Source organism: Danio aesculapii, chromosome 8 (genome assembly GCF_903798145.1).
Source record: "Danio aesculapii chromosome 8, fDanAes4.1, whole genome shotgun sequence".
Lineage (NCBI taxonomy): Eukaryota > Metazoa > Chordata > Actinopteri > Cypriniformes > Danionidae > Danio > Danio aesculapii.
Window position 1 is genome coordinate 28,175,179 of NC_079442.1, and position 16,598 is coordinate 28,191,776.

General features: G+C 35.3%; 1 protein-coding gene across 1 annotated transcript in view; it reads left to right on the top strand.

Moving 5' to 3' along the window:
• The window catches only part of prex1 (phosphatidylinositol-3,4,5-trisphosphate-dependent Rac exchange factor 1), a 129,143-nt gene that overhangs the window by 78,411 nt on the left and 34,134 nt on the right, over window positions 1-16,598 (top strand). The window contains exons 11-16 of the mRNA XM_056464331.1: window positions 8,829-8,929; window positions 10,121-10,224; window positions 12,335-12,384; window positions 13,326-13,401; window positions 13,576-13,648; window positions 15,705-15,847. Of these exons, the coding sequence (XP_056320306.1) occupies window positions 8,829-8,929; window positions 10,121-10,224; window positions 12,335-12,384; window positions 13,326-13,401; window positions 13,576-13,648; window positions 15,705-15,847 (547 nt within the window). The remainder of the gene's footprint in view (window positions 1-8,828; window positions 8,930-10,120; window positions 10,225-12,334; window positions 12,385-13,325; window positions 13,402-13,575; window positions 13,649-15,704; window positions 15,848-16,598) is intronic.

The following is a 16,598-nucleotide window of genomic DNA, read 5'->3' on the forward strand; positions in this document are numbered from 1 at the left end:
TTTAAACAACCACAGACACAAAAACTATTTCCCTTCAAGGCTTAGCATTCTACTTCAATTTAATTTTTAATAAAGAGTAGCATTTAACTCCAATAAATAAGTAAAAAGTAAGTTTGCATGCACTATGGTAGAGTAACACTGACAACAATATGAACTGAAGACATCTGAAGACTTTGAACGATGTTTTTTTACTTTTTTATTGCAAAACATCAAAAAAAAGCAATGACAATGTACAAAGTCTTCAGATATTTTCAGTTCACACTGTTGTTTGCTGTCTGAACCGAATATAGCACATCTCACTGTTTGTAGAACATTGTAATTTCTGTATTGCATCTTATAAAATAAGAAAAGATTATTTGTTTTATTTTAATAGTATGCGTTTTTAAATCATTTTGAGAATTCTATTTTAAATTTATTTTCAGATTGTTTCAGATTAATTACTAATGATTACAAACAACAGTATATACTAATATAGTACATACAGTTGAAGTCAGAATTATTAGCCCCCCTTTGAATTTTTTTTCTTTTTTTAAATATTTCCCAAATGATGTTTAACAGAGCAAGGAAATTTTACAGTATGTCTGATAATATTTTTTCTTCTGGAGAAAGTCTTATTTGTTTTATTTCGGCTAGAATAAAAGCAGTTTTTAATTTTTTAAAACCTATTTTAAGGTCAAAATTATTAGCACCTTTAAGCTAAATTATTTTTTCGATAGTCTACAGAACAAACCATCATTATACAATAACTTGGCTAATTACCCTAACCGGCGTATAACCTAATTAACCTGGTTAAGCCTTTAAATGTCACTTTAAGCTGTATAGAAGGGCCTTGAAAAATATCAAGTCAAATATTATTTACTGTCATCATGGCAAAGATAAAATAAGTGAGTTATTAGAAAACTTATTTAAATCTTATTGTAAATTAATATTTTTGAAATTTAAAAAATGTAAATTACATATTCAGTTCACGATCCACAATTGTCAATGTATTGTGCCATATTAATAATAACAAACAACAAAATAGGATTTTAAAATGTCATTTACTTTCTTATATACAGTTGAAGTCAGAATTATTAAACCCCCTGAATTATTAGCCCCCCTGTTTACTTTTTTCTCCAATTTTTTTTAACTGAGAGATGATTTTTCAAACACATTTCTAAATATAATAGTTTTAATAACTCATCTTTAATAACTGATTTATTTTATTTATATTTTATTTGCCATGATGACAGTAAATAGTATTTTACTAGATATTTTTCTCTTCTATGCAGCTTAAAGTGACTTTTAAATGCTTAATTAGGTTAATTAGGTTAACTAGGCAGGATAGGATAATTAGGCAAGTTATTGTATAACGATGGTTTGTTCTGTAGACTATCAAAAAATATGTAGCTTAAAGGTGCTAATAATTTTGATCTTAAAATGTTTTTTTTTTTAATTATAAACTGCTTTTATTTTAGCCGAAATAAAACAAATAAGACTTTCTCCAAAAGACAAAATATTATCAGACATACTGTGAAAATTTCCTTACTCTGTTAAACATCATTTGCGAAATCTAAAAAAATATATATATATATTTCAAATGGGGTTTAATAATTCTGATTTCAACTGTATTTAATCAAATGGTGTCAGTAGCTTTTGTTATCATCTTTTTTTTTTCTTGAAAGGCTAGCTAGACTGAAATCCAGTTGAAGTAACACTTCCGCTGAGGTGGTATAAAAAGCTGACCGTCTCTGGCCTCGTGGCCTCAGCTGTTCTGTTGTTCTGCTGTCAACACCTGACTGGGTGAATTTCGCACTGCTCCCTCAGAACACAATTATTGGTGCGTTTCAGCCACGGTGGTCCAGGTGAATGCAGCTGTGATTGGCTCTGTTGTTTGCTGGCTTGCGCATCCGCCTGAGAATAGACCACAATCCCAGTCCAGGAACAGCCGAGCGGTTCAGCTGTTAATGTGGACAAATGCCCTGCTACTGCTCGAACTTGGCCTATTTCTCTCATCTCTGGCTTGTACCACCCTTTCAGATTCTGCTTGTATCTAATCTAAATATCACTGTATTTCTTTAATGAATTGTTTTGTTTTTTGTTTTGTTTTGTTTTGTTTGTTTTGTTTTGTTTTGTTTTGTTTTGTTTTGTTTTGTTTTGTTTTGTTTTGTTTTGTTTTGTTTTGTTTTGTTTTGTTTTGTTTTGTTTTGTTTTGTTTTTGTTTTGTTTTTTTTGTTTAGTTTTTTTTTGTTTTTGTTTTTTGTTGTGTTTGGTTTTTGTTTTGCTTCTTTTTGTTTTGTTTTGTTGTTTTGTTTTGTTTGTGTTGTTTTGTGTTTGATTTGCTTCTTTGTGTTTTGCTTTGTTTTTTGTTTTGCTTTGTTTTTTGTTTTGTTTTGTTTTGTGTTTGGGTTTTGTTTTTGTTTAGTTTTTTGTTTTGTGTTTTGTTTTGTTTTGTTTTGTTTTGTTTTGTTTTGTTTGGTTTTTGTTTTGCTTCTTTGTGTTTTGTTTTGCTTCTTTGTGTTTTGTTTCGTTTTTGTTTGTGTTTGTGTTTGTTTTGTTTTGTGTTTGTTTTGTTTTGTATTTGGTTTTTGTTTTGCTTGTTTGTGTTTTGTTTTGTTTTGACAAATTAAGCATTTGAGCTTAGAATAGCCAATACAATAAAAAGAGATTGTGGTTTTATACAAAGTGGACTTTATTGAAAGCATCTGCAGTCTATAATCACAGAAGCTTTTGACTCGCCCTTCAAATGAATACATTAATAGTTTAAGAAACCAAGAAGTTAAATTCATGGGACCAGTATGATCAATTTGCTTGCTAATGTTGTACATGAACTATTTGTTTATTTTTTAAATTTTTTAATTTTTTTATTTACTAACCTATTTTATTATAATATGTTTAGTACTCAGCACTGTTTTTTATTTACTTATCAACTTTGTCATAATTAAAGTCAAAATTATAGTCTTAAATATCTCATTATATCCTTTTCTGTCAAACTCACACATACATGCATAATCAGACAGATATAGATAGACATCTTCACACACATCTCTGGCATGTGAGGGAGCTCTGTGTGCGTTAGCAGTGGAGAATATTAATGAGTTACATAAACACTAATTAATTCACCCCAGGGACGCCCACCTCCACCCCTTCCTCTTCCTGCCAATCTGAGTTAGAGACTTATGTAATCACAGCAGACTCACTGTCTGCTTCATTTCACTGCGCTCTTTCATAGCCCTCACTGCCTAACCCTCTTCCTTCAGAGCTGCACATAAAGGCTTTGTAAGCAGGCCCTTACATTTCCACATAACCCCATCATAAATGTTTGTGAGAAAGCCTTGATTATGTGATTACCATGCTTTCATTGACTAATATTGTCATAGTTTTTTTTATTAGTTGTCAAAGAAAGCATTGAGTATTTAATTACTGGTAGACTTGTTTGAGTATTGGAGATTTTATAGAGGAGATTTTTGAAGCTGTTCTCAAATCCAGCCTCTACTCAGGTTTAGAAGCACATTTTTGTTTTCAAACCAGATCACAAAACCATATTTTGAACCAATCAATTTTACCCCAACTCTGAGAATCCAACCAATAAAAAGCGTCTTTCAATATAAGAAATTGTGCAATGACGAGCACCTTGTTTCACAAATAGGTGAGATTTTTGTTGGACTACAAGAGTTGTCAGGAACATTAAGCATCACATTGAACACGAATATTCTACATACTTTTGCATCTAGTAGACTGATTTACAGCCTATCATTGCATTTATAGTCATTCTGTTACATATTGTTTTTTAAATACATTTTTTACACCTTAAAAAATAAATGTAGATCAGGTTTTATCGATAGGCCCTGTTTGGTATCAGATGATCATCACACATTCAAATGGTAGTTTCTAATTACTCACTTTCACTGAGCAATACAGTACAGTATAATACATTACACAACTGTTTGGTTTGGTACACTGCCAATAGTACCCTTACTTGGTAGGTGTGGTGAACATTAGGAAATTGCAGTTGTCATCATTCTCGCTCAAAGAAAGCCATATGAGCCTTTCCCATATAATGACATCCATGCACTCAATTTTGTTATTTCAAATGTATACATGCAAATGCAGTAAGGAAGTGGTGCGAGTCTGATTTCCACACATTTTAAACGTAAAAATGAATGGCCCCATAAACAACAATAGAGGACATACAGATCTGTTCTTGCTTCTTGACATGTGGCTGTTTGTCACAAAAAGATGACAGTCTTTGTCTGAGCATGGTTCATTACTGCATGCCGTCATAGTTAGCATAGTTAGATTGCCCCTCTGGTTTGTTAGTTATGAATAGGTTGAGACATTTCCATAATGACAATAAAGCTCGACTTGACTTGGCTTGAACTTGACTAATATTACAATGTATTTAAAAATGGTGTTTCCTATGTTGTCTTTTCCATGTCTTGTTGCACATGCAAGTGACGATTGCTGTGTTTAGCACTGAGTCTAAACTACCTCACAAAAGTCTTGTCATCTATCCAAGTTTTAGGAACAACAAATAATAACTTGACTTCTAGCTGATCATTTGGAATAAGAAATGGCTTATATAAAAGGCAAAGGCCTCTATTTTACCAAAATAAAATATGATCATGCCTTTATTTATAATAATTTAAATGGGACAGTAAGGTCTGACTTTGCTTAGACAAAAGTCTTGTCACTTAGCAGAAATAATGTCCAGTATAGAATATAAAGTCAAGGTGCAGTGGAAACAGAATTAATATTGTGTACGACTCCCATGAGCTTGGAGGACTGCATCCATAGATCTCTGCAATGACTCAAATAATTTATTAATAAAGTCATCAGGAACAGCAAACAAAGCGTTCTTGCAGGACTCACAGAGTTCATCAAGATTCTTTAGATTCATTTTCAATGTCTCCTCCTTCATCTTACCCCAGACATGCTCAATAATGTTCATGTCTGGTGACTAGGCTGGCCAATCCTGGAGCACCTTGACCTTCTTTGCTTTCAGGAACTTTGATGTGGAGGCTGAAGTATGAGAAGGAGCGCTATCCTGCTGTAGAATTTGCCCTCTCATGTGGTTTGTAATGTAATGGTCAGCACAAATGTCTTGATACCTCAGGCTGTTGATGTTGCCATCCACTCTGCAGATATCTTGCACTCCCCCATTCTGAATGTAACCCCAAATTATGATTTTTCCTTCACCAAACTTGACTGATTTCTGAGAGAATCTTGGGTCCAATAGGTCTTCTGCAGTATTAGTGATGATTGGGATGCAGTAAACAATTAATCTGAAAAATCTACCTTCTGACACTTTTCCAAACGATCAACTGCAAGTCAGGTTATTATTTGTTGCACTTACAACTGGGATCAACGACAAGACTTTTGTCAGGTAGTGTATAGTTCCACCCTTTTGGTGCCAGACTTTTGTGGTTGTGAATGGACTATACTGTACATTTGGCCGATCACATAAAACTTTGATGACCAAAATATTTAGTAAATTCATTGCATACCAGATGCTACAAAATGAACAAAAATACCCAATTAAATTAAGAGGCAAAACATTTGAGATGCAAATAGATGACCCTGTACAGTTAAAATAACCATCAATGCTGTTGTGGTATCTGTACAGCATTATGTTTCTGTTGAGCTAATGAATGCAATAACGTCTATGCCAATAGCCCAGTGGTTAAGTGCGCAGACAGATAGCACCATGGTGCTCACGGCGACCCGAGTTCGATTCCTGGCTCAAGGTCCTTTGCCGACCCTTCCCCTCTCTCTGCTCCCAAAACTTTCCTGTCTGTAACCCTCACTATCCTATCGAAATTAAAGGTGAAAACCCCCTAAAAAATACATGAATGCAATAACCAGAGGCATTAGATGAGCTTTTTTGATTGCGTACGCAAATACTGACTCATTTATCATACTTTTTTCTCATATTTGTCTATTAAACAGTTAGAAAGTGCTGATATGATGTTAGGGATTCATTTCAAATATTCAGTGATTATTATTTGGAATGCTTCAATATTGAAGGATGCAGCCTCTGAATTTGAATCCAGCTTGTGTCATCACTGTATAGAGAGAGATAGAGGGAGAGAACAAGATACAGTATTATTTGCATAAGAGAGTGATTTGGCTTTAATCATAACATTTTTACTTATGGCTAATGCATGTTAAAGTATTATTAAGTCACATAGAAAAGTCAGTAATCCTGATCAAGTTTTAACAGTGGAGGACAATGCTTTATCAAGGGTAGGAGTTCATCAAGTTGTGCTTGCCGTCAGCTGATCTGAAGGAGATGTAGAGGGCAGAGCAGTCGTGTGTTCAGGTGAGAAATGAATTGGGAATCTGCTTGTCTCAATGTACTGGCTGGATAAGGGGCGTCTTTGGCACCCACATCTTCTCCTCTCGTCCTGCTCCATCTGTTAACCCATCCTCTCGTTCGACCCCTCACCCCTCGCTGCTGTTGTTCAGCATTTCAGACACACACACACACACACACACACACACACACACACACACACACGCACACACACACACACACACACATATACACACCCTTCTCACATTCCCTGTAAGGCGTCATAGCTGTTTACACACGCTGCTTATTTCCGTCCCTGAATCTAATGGGATTCACAGTTTCTCACGCAGCAGTCATACACAATTCAGGCATGAAGTCACACACATGCGATCACACACAACGTTAGATTCGCCACCTCAGACATGCAATCGCTGGAATTCCTCCCCAGCCCGCATTAAAGCAGTTTATGATTTAATTGCTCTTCTTGAGATTTTCTTTTGGCTGTTTACTCAGACTAGCTAAAGTCACATGTAGCTAGTCATATTTAAGTATCAAAACAATTAGCTTAATTAAGAATTCATTAGAATATGTTCTGTTTAGTTTAAAAAATACTCTTGTCAAGCATATTTAAACAATGCTTGACAAGAGTATTTTTTAAACTAAACAACATATTCTAATAAATTCTTAATTAAGCTAATTGTATTGATACTTAAATATGACTAGCTACATGTGACTTTAGCTAGTGACTATATAGACTATTAGTGACTATTAGCTCTATATATATATATTGTTAGATACAAGCAATATTTCTGTGTCATTATAATGGTTGGAAAACTGTTATGATGCTTTTTTCATGTCATTCCCTAAAGAATTTTTCAAACTTTCAAACAAATGCAGCTTCCTATCGGGGTTGTAAGTAAGTGGTTTTCCTGCAGATTTGGAATACTTTTCAACACTTGCTATGGGTTGTTATTTTTATTCCATGGGTGAAAGGTTTGACATAATGCATAAGTTATTATTTTATGGTTGTGTTGAAATATTTTACTGTACCAAATTTAAACAGAGCAAGCATATACTTTTGAGAAGTGCAGGGGCACTATTGACCTTATTCTTCATGTACAATCGGGCGCAGCCATTTGTTGAATCTTTTTGGTTCCGGTCCCATCCTCTTCCATTCGTTTTTATACTTTAAAAGCAGCTCGTTATGGTGCTTGATGTTTTCTTCATTATATTATTCTACGTTTTCTGTAAAGAATTAGTTTGACTGTTTTCTTTTGTTTATTATTCCTAGTCATCTTAATTTTAGATTTATTTAACAAGTTTAGGGTTCGCTTCTGCCTGAGATGTTTTTTTAACTGTTCGACACATGGCAGTCACAAGTGACACATGCCAGCTGTCCTAACAATTTAATGTAAAATTATATTTTTACAGGAACAAAATAAGTATTATTACTAACCTTAACTATAAAGTTACTTAAAAGAAGAAACTATTTTCCTCCACAGACTTTACTATAATAAGGCTAGACTTTCTAAGATATACACAAGTGAGCGATGTCAGATTTGGCTCACATGTTTTTATTATTGGACAACTACTGTATATTTAAAATTCTGTCCAAGGCATATAATAAAACACATTAGGCCTAGTTTTGAAATGGTTGTTTTTGGAGTCATGTCCAATAATTATCAAGACGCTTATGCCTTTGCGTCTCTTATAGCTCGGAGAAGAATATTGCTTGATTGGAAATTAAGTAAACCACCTTTAGTTTCACTCTGGTTTAGTGATATGATGCTGTTTTTAAGATTGGAGAAAATGACAAACTCTTAGAGGATACACTAAAAGTTTTTATACAGTATGGAATCCAATGATCTCTTTCTTTAAAATTGGTGTAACACTTCTCCCAAACTAATACTAATAGGGAAATTGAAAGCTCTATGTATAAAAGGAGAATGCAATCAAACTCAATAGGCAAACATTGATGTTAAATACTTCCTCACTGTACAAAAAAATTGTGACTATGTAAATATTTAATTTATATAATTATTATTTATTTATTTATTTATTTATTTGTTCATGGGAAAAAATGTAACAAAAAAATCTTGTCAAATCTTTTTTATGTATTATTTCACCTTGTTCTTCCTTCAATAAAAGAAGGAACTATTTTTAATGCATACAGTGATGCAAAATATCTATTTTACAAATAGGCGTAGGGATATTTTGAATTTTATTTTTACTGGGCTGGTTTTGATTGGCCATTGTGCCAGTTCTGGATTATTTTGCCAGGCCATTTGACTAGTTTTGTTTAAAAAACAAAACAAAACTGGCAACCCTGCTTGTTATGATCTTGATTTGTGTTCTCATTGAACTCTTTTTTAGATTAGATTCAATTTATTGTCATCACACATGTACAAGTACAAGGCAACGAAATGTCTTCACCAGTCACTCTGCAGGATTGAGTGAATCCAAATTCCCTAGTACCTTTGACTAGTGGCCCATAAATCCCCTCTTTAGCATGTGTGTGTAGATTGATACGACCGTTCTCTCTGTATGTCCTCAGTGAGTTTGTCTCATGGCTGCTGGAGAGTGGAGAGATCAGTAAAGCTGAGGAGGGAATCAACCTGGGTCAAGCTCTTCTGGAGAACGGCATCATCCATCATGGTGAGAGAAGCTTCTACCTTGATTATTTCGGCCATCCATCTGTTGTGTGAATACACTGTAATGCTATATTTTGATCAAGGAATGTGCTAAAATCAACCAGCTAGTGGCTTGTATGAGCAGGTTGTAGACTAATCGATTGCATATTAGAAGCCCTATATTCAATAATCAGACAAAAATATATAAACAATATATAAAGAGTTAAGTCCCGTCTGAAATTTCCATCGAAAATGAGCATTTTTCTCAGACTCCTATGATTATGTTGAGTTATTTCATTTTAAAGACCTTTAAAAATGTGTATTCTTTGCCAAAAACTTGAAATTACTGAACCTACACACAGGAGCCTGATAAAAATGCTCATTGTTGAAGGAAATTTCAAATGGCTTTTAGAGGTTTTTGCATCTAAACTCTTCATATATTAAAAGAACTAGATTAACTGATTGGTCATCCATTGTTATCCAACACTCTCTCCAATGATGTGTAAGGGTCAGTGATTCACACAAACCTGTTATTCTTACATTCAGTCACTCTGTCTGTCTTTATTTTTCTGTCTTTTCCTCTTTTAACCTGGCTTACCCCTCATATATTTCTTCGACATGTTTTTGTGTATTTCTTGGTTTCTCTCTAAAACACGAATGCTGTCCATGCTCTGTTTTTCGAAGCGGTCTTGCCAAGTGAACCACAATCTATTAACTGTTTATACAAACAGAGGACTGTTAAAAATCCCCATTCGACAGATTTACACTCTACAAATCTGGCACGTATGTCTCGTTGGCCGGCGCTCACTGAGATCCCCTACAGATGATGGGCAGTCTGGATAGTAACGGGACATACTGGATGTTGTTGAGAACGGCATACTTCTGAATAATTCATAAGATGCAGTGCTTTGGGGAGCATCATACCTTTATATTACAGCCAGGGGATTGTGACACAGTGAAAACTGACAAACACCAGAGGCATTGGAGTAATAAATCCAAGTGTAAGGGCTCAGGCAGTCGATCAATAATACGCTGGCAGCATTCAAGGAGAGGTCATGCAGGCTTTTGTGTGGCGATGGCACGTACACACTTCGATTAATCACACATCTCCACATACATGTTTATCAGTGCCTGAGAAGCAAAGGGAGACTAAGAAAATGCATCAAAAGCTCACTTTCAGCTCATGGTGTGTCTCTTTGTGTGTTTTTCTTCATAGTGTCAGATAAGCACCAGTTCAAGAACGAGCAGGTGTTGTACCGCTTTCGCTATGATGATGGCACTTATAAAGCCAGGAGTGAAATGGAGGACATCATTTCAAAGGTATTTCCCCACAAAAAATTTTCTACCGGATACAAGATATAAGCTAAAAAAAATGATTGACTTTATATTTTGTGTCCAGTAAATATATCCGAATCCTCAGTGAATGGATCAGTTTCGTTAGTAGTTTAAGTCAGTGCCTTATTTGTAATTTGCGAGGACGAAGGACAAAAAAAAGGATGAATATAAATGGGGTTGGGGAGAAAGTGAACAGCGGACAGGGTCGGAGGCCGGTTGAGGAGGGGGATCTGTAAAATCAGGTGCCGGATCAGATTTCAGAGGTTCCAGATCCGGCGTGTTCCGGTAGAAATTAAGCCCTGGTTTTAGTTTATTTAATGTTTTTTTTATACGCATTTCAATATTTTGCCATTAGGTTAGCAACAAGCTAACATCAAAGTCTATTGGAATAAATTTATAATCAATCTTTATACACTGTTTGCTTGAACCAAAAGTCTTCTGCACACTTAAAATAAAGGCTATTTAGTGGCATTGATCATTTCCTGATGAACTCTCAACATTCATGCGAACTTTTCATTCCACAAAAGGCTGTTTAGACTAATACAAAATGTTTAATTTAAAAAATGTGAAGATCTGTTGGATGTAGGGCTCTTTGGGGAACCAAAAAATGTTCTTCTCTGGTAGAATTTGGAGTCAAAAGAAAGAGAAATCATTTTGGTTCCATGAAGAAGCTTTTCATTAATTAAACAGTTCTTTACATTCATTAAAACAAAGATGCCAAAAGAGAGTTTTCACTGTGTGTTGTGGGTTTCATTATAACTGAACAACAATGTCATTATGATGACCAATGACAAGTTGTAATGCTACATATCACTACAGTTGGAGTTGACTGGTAAACACCACTAACAAGGGAGTTTCTCTTGTGTTTGGAACACTTTAAAAAAACTGTGCTGATGTTATGTGTTGCGTGTGTTTGCTCAGTCAGCATCACTGGTTGTTTCGATTGTGCTGAATTTGATAATTCTCTGAAATAGAAGCTAATTTAGTGCCTCCAAGTGATGTTCCTGTAACTAAAATTGTTCCTAGTTAATTTGGTGCGAACACAATAAATATTACTTAATTTTGCCAATAGTTCTAGAAGCATTCCTTTGGTAAGAAAGTCGCTTAAAGTGAAAAAACGCTGGCTCTTTTAAGAATTGTTCTCCTTAAAAGACACACTGACAAACAAGTTGGGCGTTGTATTTAGAAAGTTTTGGAAAATATACTGTTATGTTCACACTGCCACACCACGCAGGGCTAAAAAGACATTTTACATGAAGCACCTGGTCAGATGAAGTCAAAGTTTGTTTCCATTTGTTGGAAAATCATATCACATTACTCTGAAGTTCCATGATCCAACAAATGCAGATTGAACATGTTCAGTCGGCTAAAAACAAATTCTCACCAACAGCATCAGCCGCCAACTAACTGATCTAACAAACTCCAACAGAATTAAGCCTCATTCACATTACAATCAACTTGCAGCTGCAAAGCGACAAGCGACTGTTCAATTCAACGGAGAGTGAGCGACCTCCGGCAACCTCCGTCTATGCGAACGACAGCCACCGTTGGCGACCAGGTGGGCGTGTTGAATGACTTGACAAAGTTGAGAATCTTTCATCTTTATGCAAATGAAGAGCGACTTTCTTGAGCAACAGCCAATAGGAGCACCACTAGAGCTCACGTGATCCTCTCTCCGCTTGCTCAGAGCCCGGTTGTATTCTCCATGCTGTAGACTCACACAGACCTGCATTTGCAGCAGATCACCACCTAGAGAGACAGGCAGCTACAAAGTCACTGTTAGTGTGAATGAGGCATTATTTGTTGTTGTTTGTGCGTGGTGTGAATTCACCTTATGATTCTTTATGGGAAAAAATAAAAACGGTTGCTGTATTTCTAAGAGTGTGTGTAGACATCCGAAAGTTTTAGTCAGCTGTAACCAGTTAGTTTACACACAAAAGTCAACAGAATCTTGTGTTAAGTACATTTGGTCTACTTAACAAGTGTTGTCAACAAATCAATCAAGAAGTAATTCAAACGGCACAGTGGTAAATGAAATACATAAAGATGCAGCTGTTAGTGCAAATGCTTATATAAGTGTATGTTTGTTCAACAGGGAGTGAGACTTTACTGTCGTCTCCACAGTCTCTTCACACCTGTTGTCAAGTAAGTAACACATGTTCTCTAGCATAGTTCACACCAAAAGACAACATCATTACTTAATTCTTGTCATTAAAGCTTTAGAATCATTTCGGACTATGTTTTGCTAATACTTTTGTACTGTACATTGTTGGTAGCATTCCCTTATTTGTGGAAAATAAGATATAAGACTCACATGGATTTTTGACTGAAAAATATTTATTATGTGCACTTATTTGTATCACATTTTCTCATTTATTAATTAGCTCTACAAACATGTCGTGTTGTGTGGTAGCAGATGGACCACACGCAGAAAGGACGCTCACTTTAACGTTAATTTTGCAGAATCACTGTGCTTATCACTGGGTGACAAGCTTTTATAATATGCTGAAAGCATTATGTAAATAATATGTCATCAATATAACTTATTTTTAAGACAACAACAAACTCTGTACCGCATTGGATGTCATTCCCTTGCTGTAAATGATAGCGCTCCCGCTTTTTTTCTGCAACCTCGCTGGGCGCGCATCTTGAATTTTTACAAACATGGTAATTCCTCTATTGCTTCTCTGTTACTGATCACCTTTGAAATCTCACATAAAGAGCAGGAAGGGCCCTCTGAACTTACAGAAGGTTAAATACAGATCCACAAATCAACACAGAATGTGTTGATTACTTGCCCTTTAGCAGATGCTTTCTATCTTAAAGTCCAGGTCACTAATTAATTATGCTACACTAGTTGCAATAACAGACCATCAAGCAGCAATCTGTGGATCTACTGATAATAGGAGATCTCAGTTGATAAAGATGTTTCCAGTTCATTGGTCTCCATCAGCTGAGATTAAACCTATATTTTTACATATTGCCACTTAAAATTGCCTATGTATTTTATGCCAACCACACTGTCCGGTGATGTTTTTGTTTACACAAGCCTCAATTTGATTTGTACCCTTCTTTGTTACATACAGAGACCGAGATCATCATCTAAAAACATTTAAATCCGTCATACCAGCTAGCAAACTGGTGGAATGGCTTGTTTCACAGGTAACATGAAGATTGAGACACACACACAGATGTTTTATTCACCTTTTATTAGATCTATAATTGTATACAGTATATTGTAACAGTTGCTCATTTGTGCCATGTAATGTTAAACACATGATTAAAATAACATGGCTTATCATCATGAGTGTTTTGCGACTTTTTCTTCTTCTTCAGGGTGACAGTACAAGTCGTGAAGATGCAGTGACCCTCGGTGTTGGACTCTGCAATGCTGGTTTCATGCATCACGGTCAGTCTCAATGTTCATGTGATGACTGTGCTCGAAATATTTCAGCCATGCCACACTTAATGTTTGTTATGCTGTTTTGTGTGTGTGCGAGGGTGCATGCGAGCGTGCGTGCGAGCGTGCTTGCGTGTGTGTTGTTGGCACCCATTGGCTGACATCAGTGGCAATTCACCTCATTCACTATGTTGAATTGAGAGATCACTCTGATTGGTAGAGTCAACATGAGACGACAACAGTCAGATTTTGCTGTTTTTTGATGGCATGTCACCAAGCCTTTAGCCCAAACTATTCTTTGGTTTTTATACGGATAGTAGGGGTATGTATACAGAGCTAAGCACAATATGCATTTGACCTGTTATTTCAAACCATACGCACACACCGCTCGCACTTATGCTTTGATTAAATTTGCCCACATTATATCAACACTGGATCCGGACATAATTTTTGGAGAGAAAAAATGCAGACACTGGATGAGTGTTTCTAGCATGACACTATCAGTATATTATAAAAAACGCTGTGTGTTCAACAAAATCAGAGCTTACAATGAACTTTAGTGGAAACTCTAAGTCAGAATTATTAGCCCCCCCTGTTTATTTTTTCCCCAATTTTTGTTTAACAGAGAGAAGATTTTTTTTCAACACATTTATAAACATAATACTTTTAATCACTGATTTATTTTATCTTTGCCATGAAGACCGTTCATAATATTTTACTAGATATTTTTCAAGACACTTCTATACAGCTTAAAATTACATTTAACTAGGCTTAACTAGGTTAATTAGGTTAACTAGGCAGGTTAGGGTAATTAGGCAAGTTACTGCATTGTATAACGATAGTTTGTTCAATAGACTATTAAAAATATATATAGCTAAAAGGGGTCAATAATCTTGACCTTAAAATGTTTTTTTTAAAAATTAAAAACTGTTTTTATTCTAGTCAAAATAAAATAAATAAGACTTTATCCAGAAGAAAAAATATTATCAGACATACTGTGAAAATGTCCTTGCTCTGTTAAACATCATTTGGGAAATATTTAAAAAAGAAAAAAAAATTAAAGGGGGGCTAATAATTCTGACTTCAACTGTATATAATAATATTTTGATATAAAATCAACAGATTTGCCTATAACATCTTTGACTGTGCACTTAAAATGATTTACATGATATCGTCTTTAAATAAACTTCAGATTTTGTCGTTTTTGTTGGCTTTCTCAGTTTGCCATTGCAACACGTTGTCTAGAGCAAAGCTTTGAACCATAGCAGTGTTTGTGTATGAAGTGAAAGAGAAAGGAATAAAACAACAAGTCTGATGAAGCTGTGGTTTTACAAGGATTATAGATCAGGGCCATTGACATCAACAGCGATTACTATGATGAAAACAATATTAGTGTCCTGCATTTTTGTGTGTGTTTTTGTGTGTTTCAGTTGATGGTTTTTATCACAGTCTGATTAGGTCTGCCAGTGGTTTTGATTGTTTATTTGAGACATGAAGGGTGGAATGGATAAAGACGAGAATGTTTTAGATATAAACAGCTGTTGGAACAACATCTGGCGCCTCTAAAGAAACAGAAATATTCCCGAAATGGAAAATAACTTTTTTCCGATGAAATGCACATGCTCATAGACACATGCCTCCTGTCAGAGTTGTAGAAGTGTTTTGTGGTCATGTCGGATCTCAACTTCCAAAACAGTCCTCCACAATATTTTGCTTGGAATTTACAGACGGAACAGCCAGTCCTTACATAGTTCCTGAAAACACGCAAACATTATCACCGTCTTCCTGAGAGGGAAAAACAGCACATTCACACACGCATCATACCTCCATTAAACCCATTTCCTCCATCCTTCAACTTAGATTTGCCAAAGCATCAGTCCCGCAGACATCACGAGTTGTTTTGACATGAACTGAAGGGTGATGCAATTGGTCCATTTCACACTGTCAAATCATTTTGTCATCATCAGATCTGATCAGAGTTTTGTTCTACCTGTTTATGAAAGTGAGAGCCTGTGTTTTTTTATTCAGACCATTAAATTCAGTTCTGACTTTGTGTCATTTGCAGTTCTGGAGAAGAGTGAATTTAAAGATGAGTCACAGTTTTTCCGCTTCTACGCCGATGAGGAGACGGAGGGCACGAGCTCCAAGAGTAAACAGCCTCGCAGCGACTTCAAACTCATCGAGAACATCCTTGCCAAATCTTTAGTGGTGAGACACGCACACAGTAGGGGTTTCACCCCATGCAGAGCCGTGTTGGGGGATAATAAGCTAACAATGCTACTAACTTAGCCATATTTTCAGTAGCATGACGAACTTCTTTTAAAATATTGTAGCTTTTCTGATAACAGCATCATAGCTGTGCAATAAATAGAGAAATACAGATTTTTCAAATGTAGCTTTAATTTCTTGATTTGACAGTTCATTTAAATTATATGGTTCATTGAATTCCATAATGGCCATTAATCGAATCCCATTATGTCATCTTTGGGTAGAAAAAAGGATTGTTTGTTACTGTAAATAAATGAGTGTTTTATTAAATGTATTATTTTTATTAATGGGTAGCAACACTTGACTTTGAACGGACAGAATATAAAAATTCAGAATGTAAAAATCTACTCCACATAACTGCAATTACATGGTAGTATTTTTCTTTTATTCATGATGTTCAGGGTCAGATAAGAATCTGTAGGTTAGAGTTTATTAAAAATCAATTTTAAAAATGTATTTTAAGCTTAAAACATTACACACTTTTGTAGATTTAATGCTTAAAACCCTTTTTTTTTTTTCGAACCGACCAGATTTCTTGCAGCGCGGGAATATATTTCCGAATAAAACGCAGTAGCGGTCGGTAACTCTGGTGTAATTTCAACAGGAGCGGACAGGTTAACAATATAGCATTCTCGAGTCCCGACGTTATTTCAGAACAGCATATCTGTGATTTTCTCATTCATACTGTGCA